We start from the raw sequence: 13,047 nt of genomic DNA, 5'->3' as shown, positions 1-13,047 counted from the left end.
GAAGAGATCATTTCTAGGACCAGTGGGGTGTTTCTCTGTAGCTTCCTGTACAGTATTGATCCTTTTGTATTATTAAGATTTAGAAGATGTGCCTGCCAAGTGAGAAGTTCATGTATCTGGGTTTATTCTGTTTATACTACGTGTCAGGGGAATGTGAGGGAAATATGGAATATGGGGAGGGGCATCATCACCCTAATGGCTTAGGGAGGGTCTTCTATGCCCAATACAGTGTTAAACTCTGTGGATGTGGGCATGAATAGGAAATGATTCCTGCCCTCTAGAACGTGCTTGGCCACACAAGGAGAGAATACATGCAGACTGCATATTGAGTAGGGGCACCACAGGAGCAAAGCCAGCAACCAGAGCCAAACATAAAAGGAAGAAGTGAGTCCAATGGGATGGGCAGAAAAGAAGCTGAAGGGAAAGCATAACTTGAGATGGGACCCAAAGGAAGGGCAGACCTAGATAAAGAGGAAAGACTATGTTCGGTGTTAGTAAACTTCAGAACTTGTAAATACGCTGAATGTATTTTTGAATGTGTCAAATACTATGTTAAAATAGAGATAGGGTCAAGCAAGTGATGTGAGCAAAGACACAGATGAGGCATGATCTAGTGGTCAAAGGACATTGAGTAGTTTGGCTATGTTGGGGAAGCAGAGGGTTTTACTAAGTATTCTGTAGGAATGAAGATGCTCAGAGATGCATAGGGCATGGTGAAGGGATGGGTTAGGAAATCTGGGATTCTGTGGACACCAGATGACTTGGAAGGTAACCAGGATTAAACTCTAAAAAATTTGAGGTCAGGGCAAAGAATTTAGAATGGTAGTAAATAGGGTAAATTGTCACCCACTGCTTAAAGAGAAGTAACCAGTCAGTAAATGCAGATCGAATTTGGTTGCAAAATAAAACCCATGCAGGACCAACCCCCCAAAACCCTTTGCAATTGCAGCTGATATTGGTGATAGTTATAACTTGCTGGCTGCCGTTGAACTCTCCCATAGCTCCTTCATCAGGTTTTTTATCCCTGGGTTGTTGTCACTTTTGGCCTTGTCAATATGAATATGACTTTAAAGGAAGAGGCTATAAATGCCTATTTGTTTTGCCTATGATATTATACAAAGTATATACAATATGTTAGGTATTTTTCCCCAGTATGGAGCTTTCAGTGAGTTACCAACTGATATTTTTCATCTTGAGAACTTGACCCACTTTGATATTGTACGATGATTACGTGGTCATTGCCAAGCTTCCCCGTAATCATCAGTGAGATTGTGAAGATGGACTGAGCAATTCTCAGCTCTGAGGGTTTTTTTTTTCCCAAACAAAATAGGTAACCTGTGTCTCAAAGTTAATACACACATAGACTGCTTCCCACGCAGGGCGGTCACAGAGCGAGAACAAATGCCTTTGGCACAAGGGAGTAGAATGTCACACAGGTTTTGTTTGTGGGTGTGTGTTTTTGAAATAAAGTGTATTCTAAAAATTGACAGTCTTACAGTCTTTTCTTTCTTCTTTCTTTCTTTCTTCCTTTCTTTCTTTTTCTTTCTTCTTTTTTTTTTTTTTTCAAAAGGACCTTCTCAAGAAATGCTACTCTGCCAAGGCATCTTACCTCTTCCAGCAGGATAAATTCTATGATGTCAGCTATGACACAGGAGACAAGTCTATCCAATGCAGCAGGAGACCAGATGCATTCAAGTTCTGGATGACTTGGAAGGCCCTGGGAACATTAGGCCTTGAGGAAAGAGTTAATCGTGCACTTGCTTTATCTAGGTACTTGCCCGTGTGTGTGTGTGTGTGTGTGTGTGTGTGTGTGCGTGCGCGCCCACGCATGTCTGTAACAAAGACTCTATGGAAATGACATTTGTGAGATCTACACATGGTCTTTCTTCTGTGCATTTCTTCTTTCATATAATGGCCATTTTTTCAGTACCTACTGTGTGTTAGAAATTGTGAACAAAACCGTCCTACCCCTGCCCTCTGGGGTCCCAGGCTAGTAACAGATACATTTAAGTGACAAACCTGATCAAATAAAGGTGAACCTACTTTTCGGTAAGGAGAGGTATGCGATGCTCCAAGAGCATTCAGGTGGCTTCCCTAGTGTTCTTGAGGGGCTTTGGCAGAGGCTTCCTGGAGGAAGTGACATTTAACTAAGACCCGGTGAAGAAAGGGACGGAGAATGGTGCGGGCAGAGGGAGGACCAAGCCCAAATCATGGTGACTTGAAAGATGTGAACAGCAGGTCTGTGAAAACGTGGGGCTGGAGTAGAGGCAAGAAGGTAAAGGTAATCTTGAAGTGCTGTGGTTACCTGTCTCGTCGTAACGTCAGAGACAAAGCTGTTGAAGACACTTCCAAAGGCATTAGACAAGCTCTTGAGAGACAGGTGGTGGACATTTGCCACTCAAGACTCTTCTGCTAAGCTTGGATCAGTGGGTGCAAATGGGCAGGCCACAGCCAAATTTAGTTTTAAATGTGATTGGTTGAGCCCCAACTGCATAGACTTAATCTTCTTGGTGTTAAAAAAAAAATTCAAACATTTAAAGACTTAAAATATTTAAAAATAGGGAGATTTGTCAAAAATCTGGGTTTTTGGCTTCTCTCGAAAGATCTGAATGCTCTCAGTCCCACATGGTGACAAACCACTGAACATGTTGATGCCTGTCTAGAGACCCACATTCCCCCTACTTCCTTCTGTGTTTTTGCCAACAACCTGGACTCAAAACCTAGGTCTACCATTTACAAGCTAGGTGATGTGGGCAGGTTTCTTAACCTCTCTGTGCCTGGAGATAATAGTCGTATGTAGTTCAAATAGTTGTTGTGATGATTAAATGAATTGACATATGTTAAACCCTTAGAATGTGACTGGCATAAGCTACAGGCTGTATGAGTTTTGGTTATTTATACCTGCTTGACCACTATAGGCACTGGAGTTTGTGATCTCTGGTTTCAATGATCTCTCCTTCATATTTCTTGCTCACATTTCACATGCAAAATCCAAAAGTCTCACTTAGAGATTTAAAACAGTTCCCTCTTTCTTTTTTTTTTTTTAATTTTTAGCATTTATTTATTTTTGAGAAACAGAGACAGAGCATGAGACAGGGAGGGGCAGAAAGAGAGGGAGACACAGAATCCGAAGCAGGCTCCAGGCTCCGAGCTGTCAGCACAGACCCTATGTGAGGCTTGAACCCCCAAAGGGTGAGATCATGACCTGAGCCAAAGTCGGATGCTTAATTGACTGAGGCCCCCAGGCATCAAACAGTTTCCTCTTTCTATACTGGGATTGTATGGGTGCTCTGTGCAATAACTGTCTGAAAAATCAGTGTCTTAAAACAGCCATTATTTTTTCAAGTTTATTTTTATTTATTTTGAGAGAGAGATAAAGAACAACAGGGGGAGGGACAGAGAGAGAGGGAGACAGAATCCCATGCAGGCTCCGCCCTATCAGCACAGAGCCCCATGCAGGGCTTGAACACAAACCATGAAATCATGGCCTGAGCCAAAATCAGGATTTGGAGGCTTAACCGACTGATCCAGATGCCCCCAAACAGCGATTATTTATTCTCATACATCTGCAGGTTGGCTGGAGTGGCTTTATCTCATACTATGGTGGCTGTGGGGGTTGGTGGAGGGTCTCAGTCTTCTCCCTACATGCTTTGCAGCCTCATTGGATTAACAGGTGAGCCAGAGTGTGTTCAGAGTGTCATCTGATGGAGATGATCGAAGGCCAAGAAGGCCCCATTATGCAAGCTGACTTCAAAGTTCCATTTATATCCTCTCTACTGGCATTCCAATGGCCAAAGTAAATCACGTGGCCAAACTCGATGTTGAGAGTCCGGGAATACAATCTGCCTTTTAGCAGGAAGAACTGCAAAGTTACATGGTGTTGACCTTGAAAATAAAACAGCCAGTTTTTTACCAGAAAAATAGCCTATTTGGGAATGACAGAGGAATTGCAATTCAGGACATGCAAACCATGGCAAAACATAGGCAAGTTTGGAGAACAAAGGGGAGAAGTTTGCGTATATAGAGGAAAGGGGGAAGTTGAGAGGGGTTGCTTTGGACATGGGTCCATTGGAGGAGACAGGAAGTGATGGTTTCTCATTGGCTGAGTAGTATGGCTTCTCATTGGCTGGGGCTGTTGCTAGACAAGGAAAAAATCTTCCTCCTATTTGCTGTGGTAGTAAAATGGGCTTCTTCCTGTTGGAAAACGCAAGGTAGCCTTTTCCTGTTGAAGTCTTCAATTGATGTCTAGTTTGTAGGGCATGAGAGCCCCATCTGCAGGACTTCCTGACTCCATTTCAAATGAGATTTCCTTTATACTCTTTCATAATGTCTTGGTTATAAGGACAGATAAAGTGATGGCTTTGGCACTTTCAGAAGATTGTTAGAAATCAGCAAATCTAGTGATTACGGTTTAAGAAGTAGTTTGAAAATCTATAAATATTGTATCATTTAGGACTCTGGTGGTGGTAAGCAACAGAAACCATAATTCAAGATATTATAAACAAAGGTAATTTATTATCTCATGTACCTTATGAGGTAGTGTAATGATGACTTCTGGAATGACTTTATCTAGGAGCTTAAACAATGTCACCTTAATCATTCTCCATCTTTCAGATTTGCTCTCTTTTATGTTGGTTTATTCCTATGTTGGAAGGTGGCTGCCAGGAGTGTAAGATCTGTGTCCTCCCCGGTTCAAGTTCAAGGTCAAAAAGAGAGTGTGCTCCTCTCTTAACAATCCCAAAGGAAGTTTTCTCTATATCTGAATGAGGCAAATGTCCATCCCTAATCCGTTGCTGTCGCCAGGGAAATGTGATACTATCACTGGTCATGCCCTCCCTTGGCACTGGAGAGACGTCAATTCCTTCTATAAAATATGTGCTGAAACTAGGTGAAGAATATGCCTTTATTAGAAGTAGGGTTAGGGGCACCTGGGTGGCTCAGTCGATTAAGTGTCTGACTCTTGATTTCAGCTCAGGTCATGATCTCATGGCCATGCGTTTGAGCCCTACATCAGGCTCTGCACTGGCAGTGTGGAGCCTGCTTGGGATTCTCTCTTTCCCTCTCTCTGTGCCCTCCTCTGCTCATGCTCTCTCTCTCTCAAAATAAATATTAAAAAAAAAAAGTAGGGTTAATGTAGCTCTATCAGAATTAGTGAGATAACTACCCAATGGTGAAAAAAAATGAAAACGTCTACCATAAATATTCATAGTTTCTGTTCACTTAAAAGTTCAGAAAGCTCTATTTCCTTTTTTGTTTTTGTATTTTCTCAACTAAATTGTGGTAGAATCTCTGCATTATTCCATCTGAGCTGCTAAGGAATTCTTTGACAGGTGTCTTGAAAGAAGGCTAGATATAAATATTTGATGATCATATTTGTTATAAAGTTAACATTCAGCTCAGGGTAGAATTTAATTTATAGTCTAAGGATACTTTCTAATTTTTGCAGAGAAATATCACAGGAGGATAAATGTTAACACTTCAATTCAATTCAACAAACACTTATTGTTTGTAAATGCTTGTCAAGTTGAATTGAATTGAATTAACATTTCAGTGAGCATCACTGCAGACGCTGTGACCTGTATCTAAATATTTGAGAAATAATCCCTCCTCTATCATGCTGCTATTCATCATAGTTTTTTTTTTTCTTTTTTTGCCTTAACATTCCACATTCTTCATAAATCCAACCCTCTATTCCCGGGGTGGGCAAAAATCATCCTGTTCTACCCCCAATGCTGAGCAAACACTGAGTCCTTCTATTTTTAATGAATTTTTCACTGAGTTGTTTTAGACGTGTCACTTGTAGTGAATAGGAAATGATGGAGAGTTTCTTTAGGATGAAGAATTATATTAAGTTGGCAATGTAAGTCTTTATTTCTATGATTTTATTTGTTTTCAGATTGGCTAATTGGTTTGTGGTTCTGCTCTTGAGGAAAGAAGGGACTTTATCTCCGTTCTGGGGTCCGTTCTGTTTGAGCCCACATACAGCGGTATACCGGGAACCTGGCTCTCAGCAGGAGCAAACACAAGGCCAAGTCTAAAATGCCGGCAGTTCCCGTGGTGTAAATATTCCCATGGTGTCAAATTGCGAGCTGTCAACAATTCGTGAATATTTAACAATTGGCTCTTAACAGCCAGTCCATCCTAGCCCTAGAACACCATCGATTAAGTAAGCCAGTATAATCAGTTCAAAGCACCGACTCCTGAGAGTTAAAACATCATTTATGGTCAAGCTCACTGACCCTAGGCCACTTGCTTTAGAGTTTAAAACCATTCTTACCCGTGTCCAGAAGGCCATAGCCTGGCATAATTTCTATAATTTCAGAACAACATTGTTTTGTTTCCAAGAAGTACAATTTCCTTCAGCAGATAAGAATTAGCAAAGTAAAGCTGCAGATGAGGATTGTGTTACTATTTGGTGTGCATACCTCTTACCAGTAGCACATGAGTTGTCAGAATGTGGGAAAAAGGGAAAAATTAGCGCCTGGAAGATTTCTAAGGCCTTTCCTAATTTCCATTTGACCCTTGTCATTCCAGTTGACAAGAGAACTCTTATCTCAAGAAATATTAATGACTAAAAACCTGCTTTCTCCTTGGATTGTTTGAAAAGCAGTGACATTGGGAACCTACAGTAATGTGAGATTATTAGGCCTCACTGAGACCCAGAGGGCTGAGGTTTAAAATCACCACCTCAGGCACAAGGCAGGTGACTGTGCATCCCTGATATTTGCCTAGAAGAGCTGAAAATGTTTCACAATACCCAGGGCTACCCGTTGCTGAGGGCACCTTCCAGGCCTTTGTTAAGGCCCTCAGTTTAAATGGATATTCAGTAAGAGGTAATTTTTAAAGCGAGTCTAGAAAAGTCATGTGCGTAAATCTTTTCAACAACAACAAACAGCCCAAGAATTCCCATTCGGCTCCTTTGTTAGATCTCCAGTGTATCATTTATCTATTCCCTTGACACACAATCTCTGTAATCTCTCAGATGGCATTCATTTCACTGACTTGCATGAATACTGAGGGATTTATTGTTTTCAGTATGGAAAAGGTGAGCAGTTACACAATGGCACCTCTGTGCTGGTGTATTTCTCTAGGTGATGAGAGGGTGACAGTCTACAAGGCTATAGAAGGGCCAGTGTTTTCATCTTTTTCTTTATATTGGTAATTTTTTTAAAAATCACAATTGCAGTAGAACGTAGCATGTATGTAGGTGTCTGTGATGAATCACACAAGCCATGCAATATGTTCTAATATATGCAGAGCATATAGAGAGCAGATGGGGAACCTCTCGGGAGTTCTGGGAGACTCGGTGCATCGGAAAAAAAAAAATTTCAAATGAGGAGGTGAGACTGGGAGAGAAAGTTGGTCCAGAGTGTTCCAGGGAGACTGAGTAGCTGAGAAAGAGACTGGAAAGGCTGTTTCTGGAAAGAATGTCCTGCGAAAGGACAAGTTCAATGCAAAAATATCAGACAGACTTATTGAGCAAATCAGAGAATTGAGGGCCTTCAAATGTCAGAAGCATGTTTATAAGCATATTTGTAAGGGAAGTGTTTGGGAACAAGAACATCATTAATGGATGCTTCAAAATCAAGCCAGAATATTAATACAATGAGTTTTTTTTTTTACCCAGTAGGATTGGTGAAAATTCTTGCTGGTGTGTGTGTGTGTGTTTTTTTCCCCTCCCTTCTCTCTTTTTTTTTTTTTTTTTTGTTAAGATTAGTAGGAAGCACAGTGATGAGTTTTTATAAGCTATTGTTGTTTTTTGAATCCATTTACCCGGATTCCTTTTGGTGGAAGGGGTTTATGGTTCCCGCATTATGTCCCCAAACTCAATGTACAGCTTTTTTCTGGTTTGCATCAGATAAGATTAGGTTTTTTTTTTTTTTTTGAAATGTATTTTATCTTTAGTCTGTTTCCATGTATTGAAAAGAGAAATTGTGAGGAACAAATCATCCCTATGAATGTAGGCAGAAGTGACTCAAACCTTATTTGGATTCCCTCCCAAAAACCCATTTAATTTAAGTATTTATTTAAGAAGAGGATAGAGTGCCCTATAGATGAGGCACTTCTAAACTAGCATTTCTGAAACTGTACTCGGTGGAATAATAGACTTCTAGAAGATTTTAATAAATGTTCTTCCAAAAAACGTTTTCATGGTCAAATATGTTTGGGAAATGCTAACTCCTCTCTTGGAGATTCAGTGTTCATTAGTGCATTAAAGACTCTGAGGGGACCTGTAATATAGAAACATTTTTTAGCTTGACTTTTAACATTTTTAACATGCAGACACTGTTTATTGTTCACCCAACAGCCAGTCTCCCTTTTTCTTTCTTGCTAACAGAACCTTGATTTTATTTCGGTAGCAATAGTCTTGCCGGGAACATCGGTCTAACCCAATCTCCACTTCCTGTAGTTAGTTTTGGGGTAAATATAGGACTCCGCCTCAGTCAAGAAGATATAGGAAGAATTCTTTGAAGGCTCCTGGGGGAAATAGTGTTAGCTAAATAGAGAGAAATGAAGAGAAAATGCTTTTGCTCCAGTCCCCTCTCTTCCCTCTTGGACACCGTTGTACAAGGATGTGACGTGTGGAGTGTGGCACACATCTTGTGGACATGAGACAATCAGCACTCTGAGCGTGGTGGGCTGAATGATAGAAACGATACAAAACGCCTGGTTTTTGATGCCAGTATTGAACCATCCAACCAGCCCGATAAATGTCTTTATGAATTAAGCCAAGTCCCCTTCTAATTGTAGACAAAAGTAATCTAACTGGCATGCCCAGCATTGCTCACGTTTATTTGGCAATTGAACTCTTTTATGTGGGAGACGTATTTACACGGTTTGGCATGGAGCATAGTTGGGGGAATCCAGCGTAAGCCTTTGTTGATGTTTATAATAGCAACTCTTCACCCGAATCACCTGCACTCTCAACTCAGTTAGAATGTTACCCTGGGCTTTCCGGGCTCTGAGAGCAGCTGCAGTGGGGATGCTAACCCTGACACAAAGTCTGGGTCCCCACGGTTAGCAAAAAGCAGAGTTGTAACTGAAATGATCCCGGTCTGTTTTAGGATGCCTTTCTCTTGAGAGCCGCTGTAGCCTGTTTGACAGACATAGCTTAAATGGAGACTTTTGTGTAAGTTTCTTATAGTCATCATGTGTTAGGGAAGGATTTTGTCCCTCTAGTTCCACACCTCCATTATATACAGGAGGACACTGAGGCAGGTTTGGGGAGGCTAAGGGATTTGCCAAAAGTCACAAAATTGATGATCTGCACAACTAGAATCTTGTAGAGCCCGTCCCGGGATTTCTAGAGATGCAAAGTTTTTCCCTAGCTTTGAGGTGTCCAGAATTAGTGTGGGCTTCCTCAGGGTGAAGTGTGGCATTGCTTCAGAGTTCACATATTGCTTACAAACATTTGTGTCTGAGGAGCTGCGAAAAGTATGGTTCAGAAGCTTTCCTTATGTAGATAGAGATTGCATGTGTCTGTCTATACGTTTTGTACTTTACATTTTTGTTAAGTTCCCTTTTAAGAATTTTACAAGTAACCACATCCAAGAAACTTTGCAAAGAAATATAAAAAGAGAGCTACTAATCTCTCTCTTCCCCATTGCGTCCTGTTTGTTCCTTCCTTGGGTAAATACTAACAATATATGGTGTACCCTTTCTTTCTTTACTCTGTTAAAAACGTGTGTGTGTGTGTGTGTGTGTGCGCGCGTGTGCACGCATGCATGCATGTGGATAGGAATTACTTTTGCATTCTTTTTATTATTTCTTAAAAAGCAAAATTGTGTTATCCGTATTTCTCAGTACCTTTTATCTCTTGCTAATACATCATAAACATCCCTGTGGTTTAATTAAAGTAGATATAATCTATTGTTTTTAATGGCTGCATCATGTTCTATTGCATTGCTATAATACATTTTATTTGACCGTTCCCCAATTTCTGGATATTACTCTTGTTTCTGGTTATTTTGTATTAAATACACACACACACGTACATGTAGATTTAGACAAAATTAACATGTGTATGATTTTAACTTTTTTACAACAGCCTTTGAGATTTGAAAAGTAAATTGTGTTATTTCAGTTTTTTTGAGATTTAGACCCAAGAAAAACATTTTTGTTGTCCTCAAGTATTAGTTGAATATGTGTAGTTTAGTTTAGCGACATGCTCATATTCCATACAATTGTACCGTATAATTCCCTATGATGCGTGGACCGTAAGTTTCAAAGCGAGTCCTCATTGCTGGGTGTCGTGTTCTTGTTTGTTTGTTTGCTTCTTTCTTTCCTCCTTTCTTTCGCTATTACATATAATTCACAATAAATATTCTGGCAAGTACATTTTTGTCATTCCTTACACTTTACCCCCAAATTTGAAATACTGGGACAAGGGTTATAAACTTTTCCAGACCTGTAATCAAATCACTAATTTTTAAGGCCAATTATTTCAAAATGTTCCCCTTTTTATTGACAGTAGCCAAGCCCAGGGGGAGAGGTGTCTGTGTGGATTTACTCAAAGTCGTTTTTGTCTTTTCTCGGTCATACTCCATATCTCATGTATCTGTGCCCTTTGCTTATGGTCTGATAGTTCTCTTTTCCCTAACATTTGAGATGACTTCATAGATATTCTATCAGTGGCTGCAGCCCACTAACTTTTAACATGATACTAATGATCACTTCTCCTTTCCTCGGTTCTGGCCTTGGAAAAGGTAATGTTGAGCTTCCTTAATTTTAAATGAGCTTATAGGTGGGATTACGCACCAAAAGCCAGCTGGGTAATTTAAGTACCTATACTAAATCCCCATCTAGAATATAAATGTGTAACTCACGTGGTCAGAGATGTATCTCCGATATACTGTAGGTGGTTTTCATAGTGGGGTAAAAGTCTGATGCTGACATGTGAGATAGACATCACCTTATTAAAAAGATGTATTTTTTGGCTCGGGCCCCAGAGGCCTGCAGTAGGTTCAGGAATATGTGTTTAAATCCGTGTCTATTCCTATCCCTATGCCTTTCCTTATTTCTAAGCCTTGTCTCTGCATCAGAAATAGCAGTTTGTGTGTGTGTGTCAGTTGTGTTCATGGAGTTTTTAGATTCCAAATTATAAATATTATTGTGACTTTCATTTTTAGATACCTTGTAGAAGAAATCAAGAAAAGAGAAGGATTCAAGCTACTGCTGGAAGTAAGTGATTACGGAATTGTGCTTGTGATTTTGTCAGTCAACAGTGATGAAGGTGGTAATTTTCTAATCTGTTATATTTCACTGGTTTTTGTGTTGCAGACTTAGAAACAAGTCATTAGCTTAATTCATGGAGTCCATTATGTTAATTTACTCTATTAGTGAGTATTTTTCCTTTGTTAGATTCACAAAGAGCACACTTGCCTTTAAGTATTGAAAATTAAAGTGCTCAATAATAATTACCAAGGATAATACTGAATAAATATATAAATTGCATGATGATTGTACTGTGAATATTCAACTGTGCTGAAGTGGTGCCTGCATGTGAAAAATCAATTAAGTGAATGTACAATAATGCATTTAGTTTTGTCTTTTTATAAAATAAGGAAAGCATATTAGCTTTGGAGCAATGGGAAAATAAGTCATTTTGTGTTGGACTGCTTGCTATATATAAGAAGTAAAGTGGTTGCAAAAGTAGAGAATATTGTTTTCTTCCTAAAACATATGGTTAGAAAATATGAAGAGTGTTATTTAATTCTGATTTTTAAGAAATATGAAGTATAAAGTTCTCTCAGATCTTCTAATAGCACGTATTATATAGCAATTTTAACCTAATGTAAAAATCCCCTAGAGATTACAGCCTAGGAACCTATATTATATGTAAGCAATCTGGCTGCCATTGGTATTCATTTATTCAGCAAGATTTCTTGAGCAATTACTATGTGCTAGGCATAGTTCTAGGCATGGGAGGATAAAACAGGGAAATCCCTCTCTCTGGGAGTATTTATACTCAAGATGGTAAATGACAGGCGATAAACAAGCAAATTAATACCTAACAAGCATCAGGTAGTGAGACCTCTTAAGAAAACAATAAAGCAGGTTCATGAAAGATAATCCAGTATACAAATAAATAGTTACAGATGTAGCAAGTTCTGTAATAGAAACAGATGTTGGTGAGGATTGCTGAGAAAGGGAAACCCTTTTACACTGTTGGTGGGAATGCAAACTGGTTCAGCCACTCTGAAAAACAGTATGGAGGTTCCTCAAAACATTAAAAATAGAACTGTCTATGACCCAGCAATTGCACTACTAGGAATTTATCCAAAGGATACAAAAATACTGATTCAAAGGGCACATGCTCCCCAGTGTTTATAGCAGTGTTACCAACAATAGCCAAATTATGGAAGAAGCCCAAGTGTTCATTGACTGATGAATGGATAAAGAAGATTTGGTATATATGTATACACACGCACACACACACACATATGTGTGTGTGTATGTGTTTGTATAATGGAATACTACCCAGTAATGAAAAAGAATGAAATCTTGCCATTTGCAACAATGTACAGAGGGTATTATGTTAAGGAAAATAAGTCAGAGAAAGATAGATATCGCATGATTTCACTCATGTGTGGAATTTGAGAAACTCAACAGATGAACACAGGGGAAGGGAAGGAAAAAAAAGAGAAAAACAGAGAGGGAGGCAAACCATAAGAGACTCGTAACTACAGAGAACAAACTGAGGGCTGCTGGAGGGGAGGTGGGTGGAAGGATGGGTTAAGTGGATGATGGGCATTAAGGAGGGCACTTGTTGGGATGAGCCCTGGGTGTCATATGTAAGAGATGAATCACTGGGTCCTACTCCTGAAGCCAAGACTATGCTGTATGTTAAGTAACTTGTTTTGTTTTTTTTTTTAAGGATGGTGGAATGCTGGAATGAGGATGTCGGTGGGGGGTGGCTTGTTTGGTTTGGGTCATGCAGGTAGGGCCCTCTGAGGTCATCTTCTACCTGAGACCTGATTGATGGTAAACAGCATGCCATGCAGCTAGCTGTCTGAGCGAAAGGCATTCTAGGTAGAATCAATAAAC

General features: G+C 39.8%; 1 protein-coding gene across 1 annotated transcript in view; it reads left to right on the top strand.

Moving 5' to 3' along the window:
* Positions 1 to 13,047, top strand: part of GADL1 (glutamate decarboxylase like 1) — a 167,470-nt gene that overhangs the window by 91,725 nt on the left and 62,698 nt on the right. Inside the window, exons 12-13 of the mRNA XM_045436416.1 lie at positions 1,571 to 1,770; positions 11,130 to 11,181. Of these exons, the coding sequence (XP_045292372.1) occupies positions 1,571 to 1,770; positions 11,130 to 11,181 (252 nt within the window). The remainder of the gene's footprint in view (positions 1 to 1,570; positions 1,771 to 11,129; positions 11,182 to 13,047) is intronic.

Source organism: Leopardus geoffroyi, chromosome C2 (genome assembly GCF_018350155.1).
Source record: "Leopardus geoffroyi isolate Oge1 chromosome C2, O.geoffroyi_Oge1_pat1.0, whole genome shotgun sequence".
NCBI lineage: Eukaryota > Metazoa > Chordata > Mammalia > Carnivora > Felidae > Leopardus > Leopardus geoffroyi.
The sequence above is the reverse complement of the archived record's forward strand: the minus strand, read 5'-3'. Positions and strand labels throughout refer to the sequence as shown.